Source organism: Tasmannia lanceolata, unplaced genomic scaffold, assembly GCF_043159265.1.
Source record: "Tasmannia lanceolata isolate RefF3 unplaced genomic scaffold, GAP_Taslan_0.1 ptg000007l, whole genome shotgun sequence".
Taxonomy (NCBI): Eukaryota; Viridiplantae; Streptophyta; class Magnoliopsida; order Canellales; family Winteraceae; genus Tasmannia; species Tasmannia lanceolata.
Genome location: NW_027518684.1, coordinates 9,714,303 through 9,720,132, shown reverse-complemented (window position 1 = coordinate 9,720,132; position 5,830 = coordinate 9,714,303). Strand labels below are relative to the sequence as shown.

The 5,830-nt window shown below is 38.2% G+C and overlaps 1 protein-coding gene across 1 annotated transcript; it reads right to left on the bottom strand.

Annotated features, from left to right (window-relative positions):
- Positions 1 to 1,797: 1,797 nt before the first annotated feature.
- On the bottom strand, positions 1,798 to 4,597 carry LOC143881798 (gibberellic acid methyltransferase 2-like). The gene is made up of 3 exons (XM_077385085.1): positions 3,750 to 4,597; positions 2,909 to 3,202; positions 1,798 to 2,359 (listed from the first exon to the last, which is right to left on the bottom strand). The coding sequence occupies exons 1-3, from the start codon at positions 4,287 to 4,289 to the stop codon at positions 1,997 to 1,999; spliced, it is 1,197 nt and encodes a 398-aa protein (XP_077241200.1). The 5' UTR covers positions 4,290 to 4,597; the 3' UTR covers positions 1,798 to 1,996.
- Between the last annotated feature and the right edge of the window lie 1,233 nt (positions 4,598 to 5,830).

Here is a 5,830-nt window from a genome sequence, read left to right as displayed (position 1 = left end):
CAAGGCTGGAAATGATTGACCGGTCAGCATTCCATGGCTTTTTACTATCACACACCTCACTCGTCTAATCCCAACCTTTCTTCTCCCATACCTCACATAACTCATGAATTATTTGTGAGGCCCTCACTTAAAATTTGTACATGCAACTTGTAACCTAGACATTGCTATGTTTTTACTATGGCTATTTAAAACTTAGCTGATATTCAATAATTTCATATAGGTACACAAAAATACCAATGTTAGTAGCCACAAATTTTGTACTTGTTGTCATAAATCACCCCCCTAAATACTTGGATATGGGACCCATATCTTCTTTTTTGCATCACCCTTTATGCTGGTTCTCGTGAAGCTTGACCCCTTAGGACCCCAAGTCACGATTACATCCACTCTGGCAATACTAATGCATTGTACCCCATTGCTTTTAGACCTCGATTCCATTTCACTATTCCATCCAGTCTGGCCAATGCAGACATGACTGCTAAGGCTTTGTTTCTTTTGACGTAAAATAGGCATAAAATTTATTTTACGCCGATTTAATCCAGTTAAAAATGGGTATAAAACAAAAATTTACGGCCTAGAACAAATTTTACACCTCTTTTAGGTTTCAAGAAATAGAGCCTGAGGAAGAGAGGTCATAATGTGGAGTGCTGACAAGGCTAAGATATATAATGTGCAAACTAATTAGAGGATGTAAGCTGATCTGGGCGAATTCATTGATTAGTTGTCAAAGATAGCATGCTTGGAGAGTTCATGGGGTGGTGTGACTGCAAACAATTATTAGTTATGTTGGGGTTCTACGCAAAAGCAAATAGTCCCACATCGGTAAAGTAAAATGGATGGGGATGGGTTAAAAGGGAATGGGCACCCTCCCTCTAAAGCTAGCTTTTAGGGGTGAGTTCTACCCGGTTAAATTCCCTACAAGTTATGTAAGTGCCTCTGGGTATCCTAAAATTTATTATCATATAATCTTATATCCATACAATCTTATTTGCACATAATCTTATGTTCAAACACTGGTTATAAATTACCGTCTTACATCCATCTCAATTAATGGCATCCGATGTGCACTTTGTTTCCCATCTGCAGATAAGATCAACTTAAAATAATCTAATTTGCAAATAAGGAGTGCATTTGTGGTATCCAAAGCCTCGAAGATAAATATGCTTGGAAAGTTCAATCAATGGGGTGGTGAGATTTCAACTATCTACCCAGTGTAAATCTTGCTTAATCTATGAGGTGGGGAAGGTATATGAGTGAAGCATCACTTTTACCAATCTTAATTATCCTCTCCAACATAGAATTTAGCTCTTCTTTTTTATGAGATTAGAAACACTCAAGTTATGCATTTCCAATCCATCATCCCCATATGTATGTTCCATTCATGGAGCCCTTGGAATCTAATTATATTGATAATGGGCCCACTGACTTCTTCATTTGAACAACCCACACATCATTTTCACCCCCGCGTGACGAGTCATGGGCACACATACTTTTTAAGTTGAACAACCCGAACATTATTTTTGCTGGCCTTGTGAAGAATGGACGGATCACGTTAAATGGGCCCTTTTCATGTCGGTTATCATAGTCTTGCTAAGTCATCACTTCCTCTGATATGATATGGAAATATCTCTGTGTTCTATAGCTTTCACCATTTGTTGTATATCGACGGGTCACAGGTTGTAATGTCTAATGTGTGACTATATGCCAAAGGTGAAGTACCACAACCTTTATTACAGATTGGGATGTAAGAGTATGTCTTACTCTCTATGTGCTGAGTAATAAAGTTGTTTTATAAAGTTATTTGAACACATAAAAAGATCTCTTGTATTTCTTATTAGAAGCTGTTCTCATGAACACATAATCACTAACATGAAATGCAATCCTTAGCTGGAAATGGAAGTGTTTTCTAAGTTAGAGTAGTTTTAACTTATAAGATGGCAATCAATGTGGCTTTATCTATTTTAGCAAGAGGAAACTTTTTCCTTAAAAGGGTATTTCACTTCCTGATTGCACACACTACTATGACACCATAAAAGCAAGTCTTGTAAAGCATGTCAATGTCCCTTGAGGCCCTCTTCTCAAATCGCTTGAACAATTCCTCTGATAGTGTGGGCCCCAGGTGGGCCTCGACGATGGGCTTCAGAGTCGCACGAGCAAGGTTGGCTTTGGCTCGACCATAGGAATCCGGATCCCTGATGCACTCCTCTTGCTTCTCCTTTGAATGCTCAACAATTCTTTGGTACTCCAAGGTCTGGATCTCGAACCCGGTACATTGATCAAAAGCTTCCTTAACCTCATCAATGTTTCTCATATAAGCGGGGATGTTGAATGTGTCTCTTTTCTCTTCATCCATCAATCCCTACGAAAAAGAATTCATCGAAAGTCCCAAATTAGCACCATAATTATTTTACTATGCACTAAGGGTTTCTAATTTAATAAAGATGGTTTAGAATGGTTTAAGCTATTGCACTAGATCAAAAGGCCAATTGGGAATCTAAGAGGAAAGGATAGTGACTGAATATTGACAATGCATGTAGGAAAAGAAACTTGGTACCACCAAACACATTCCCTTTGATACTAGTAGAAGAAAATAACAGGAAAAAAAAAATGCATCAAAAGAGTCTACACATAAAGGTTCAGCTCAAAGTCAAAAGGGCCATTTGGATTTGGTGTGAAGTTTTCTAACAACCATGGAAGGGGCTTCCACAAAAAAAAGAGGAGCAACTCCTGTAGAAGAAACTCCTCAAAAGGTATCAAACCAAAGATGTTTGTATGTATTAGTGAGAGGTGGGATGAAGACAAGAAAGGAGAAGGAAAAAAGAAAAATGATGTGGTGTCATGCCGGTTTTAAGGAGGTGGGGAAGATTTGCATTGAATTTGGGTTTCTCATATTACTAATAATACACACCTCATTTAATAGGTCTTCCCATGCCTGATCCATAGAGCTGGTGAAGGGGTGCTTGGCCCTTGAGTCCGGGTCACCTAACTGGTTCTCTGGTCGCTCCGAGCCAGGTCGTCCGGCCATCAATATAAACAACATTCCACCTTCCACAATCTCCTCTCTTCGACATCGTAAAAATGCCTTCAAATCCTCCTCTGATTGCTTCGCGTAAGCTTCTACCACCTCCTTCTTTGCTCCATCGATCCAAGCTCTTCCTTTGTTCCAAGCTGGTGACCTCTTATCCAGCACTGCCTCTGGTATCTATCAATTCCAATTCAACAAACACACCACAATAAAATAAAATATAAAATCCAGTAAAAATTGAAAATTTAATATTAAAAGAAAAAAACTAGAACCCTAACGAAAAGAGAACACATCCAGTATCAAGTTTGTTCCCAACTTCTAGAGAACCCAACAAAAAAAGTGAAGAAAACTCATCTGCCATGGCCTTTGTTACTAACATTCTAGACAGCTCACCAAAAGAAAAAGTGAGAAACACACATCCAGTATGGTGTTTGTTACAAACTGTCTAGCATTTCAACACTAAAAAAAGAAAGAAAACAAACACACATCCAGTATGGTGTTTTTTACAAACTGTCTAGAATTTCAACATTAAAAAAAGCAAGAAAACCCATCTATTATGCTGTTTGTTACTGATTGCTAACCCTGCCCAATAGAATTAATAAAAAGGTAAGAAAATCAAATTCCATCTACAAAATAAGATCAATTCCACTACAAAACTAGTGCAGAAAATATATATGTATAGAAAGAGAAAGGAAGATGAGTGTTTAATGAAACTTTAAAGCACCTTAGAAAGCCAGTGTAAGGCACTTAAGCTAACAGCTATGTGAAGCTTTCCTTTAGGGAAAAGGCGGTTGTAGAAGGACCCCGGAACGCCGGCCGCATAGTACTTCTTGTTATCATGTAACATTGGCAAAGAACGAAAGAGTAAATTGAAATCATTCGAAGGGAGATCGGAGAAGAATGCCTCAAATTCGGGCTCGTGATTATGCTTATTGTGGTATCTGCGCCTCAAGCTTTCTACCACCAATTCAATTGTGGCCAAAGTGTTGTACCCCGTTGCGCAACCTAAGTCAGCTATACGCAGAGACATGTCACCCTCGAAAAGCTTCATGGATTTGATCCCTTGCAAAATCAACGGCTTAGATAAGGTGATCGCCGATGCGGGGGCCTCTGAATTCTTAGCGTAGCTGCCATCTCCGTCTCCTCCTTGCATACATAGTATTCTGTGGAGATCTCCTGTCCATGTCATGCATTCCTTCTTCATGTATTTGAAGTCCATGTTCTCTTTCATGGGGGAAGTGGGAATTAGACTTGGAGAATCCATGTGGGTTGTTTTAGAAGATGAAGGGGAGAGAGAGAGAGAGAGAGAGAGAGAGAGAGAGAGAGAGATAAGAGGGTTTGAGTGTACCTTCTCAACTATCCTAGAAGTGACTTGAGATTACCATTTTGTTTTTCGTATATATTGTTCTTATTTGCCCATGGATTGAAATGATCTAATTATTTGAGCTTAGATTATTTTGGAGCCAAGAGAGAGTGATTTTTTTTATAACTGAAAAAACATACTTGTTATATTCAGATACTTAATTTGACTCAATTCACTTTTTCAAATTCAGATCACATAATAACATAGAGAACTCGGAAGAGATGATTGGCTAACTTACCCTAATGAGGCTGTTCATCATTCGACAGAAATCCTTGGATAAGCTGTTCAGGGATAGACTATGTTCTTCTTAGATACTATCCTTTTTGCCTTTGTTTTTTCCTGAATGGCTCCGATGTTCTTCAATCTTGTTATGATAATATTTGATTCAAGAACAAAGGTTAATGTGACTAAAGGATAGGAAGTCTTAAGGAAAAAATTGTTGGGTTGTCTACAAGTTGGTAACAAACACGATAAGAACAAATCAAAATTTATAACTAATAGCTAGAAAACAAGACTAATTAAAAAAAAAACATAGGGAAATGATAATTCTCCCCCAAAACATAATCTCTTTACAAAACAGCAGAAAAAAAGAAAGGAAAGTAAACAGCTAGCAGTAGACTTGTTTCAACAAATTTTCCCCCAATTTAAAGTGAAAAAATGGTCATAAAATTTGTTTTACGCCCATTTTTTTGGTCCTAAATGGAGCCTTTGCGGCAAGGTATCATTTTTGAAAAATAAAATAAATTAAAAACGAAAAAATCATTTTTGAATAATAGAAAAAGAGAGTAGAATCTCAATTTTACAAATGCATATCTTTTCTACAGTTGTTTCTTGTTGTATCTCAGAGAGATAGCTGAATATAACATGTGAATTGAGTCAAATTCAGATCACATACTTTCAGAGTAGTGGAAGGTATAGCAGATGGGGGGCCAAAGGAGTTAGGGCTCTCCAAAGCAGACAGCTATCCCTCTCATACTCTGCTGCAGCATTTTTGTGACGTGAAACTGAAAAAAAAAGCAGCCACCCTTCCCTTTCCATCTACACACATATTTGTCACCTACCCCTTGTCACAAATGCTTATATTTAGCTCTGCCACCTCACACAAACAATCTGTGTATGTGTGTGTGTGTGTGTGAGAGAGAGAGAGAGAGAGAGAGAGAGAGAGAGAGAGAGAGAGAGAGAGAGAGAGCATTTATAGCCATTGGATTGTAGAGCTTTTTAACCATCCATTGGCAAGCCATTGATGAGATTGTTATGACAAGTACTACAATTTTCAAGTCAAGTTATCAGCATGAATCATGATTTGGCCAACCAAATGAAGGGTCGAGATCATGCTAAGGTCGTGTTGGTGGAGCCCCATTAGGCTTTTCATAGGCTCCTCATATTAAGGCTTATCTCAGTATCATTCCCTTGAATAGAATTACACCACGTTTTGGTGCTAT

What these genes read in the sequence shown, in the direction of transcription:
- LOC143881798 (XM_077385085.1), bottom strand. Translation starts at nt 4,289, where the DNA reads ATGGATTCTCCAAGTCTAATTCCCACTTCCCCCATGAAAGAGAACATG. An exon ending in CCTTACACTGGCTTTCTAAG is followed by an intron (nt 3,203 to 3,749) that starts GTGCTTTAAAGT and finishes TGGAATTGATAG; the next exon opens with ATACCAGAGGCAGTGCTGGA. An exon ending in GGGAAGACCTATTAAATGAG is followed by an intron (nt 2,360 to 2,908) that starts GTGTGTATTATT and finishes TCTTTTTCGTAG; the next exon opens with GGATTGATGGATGAAGAGAA.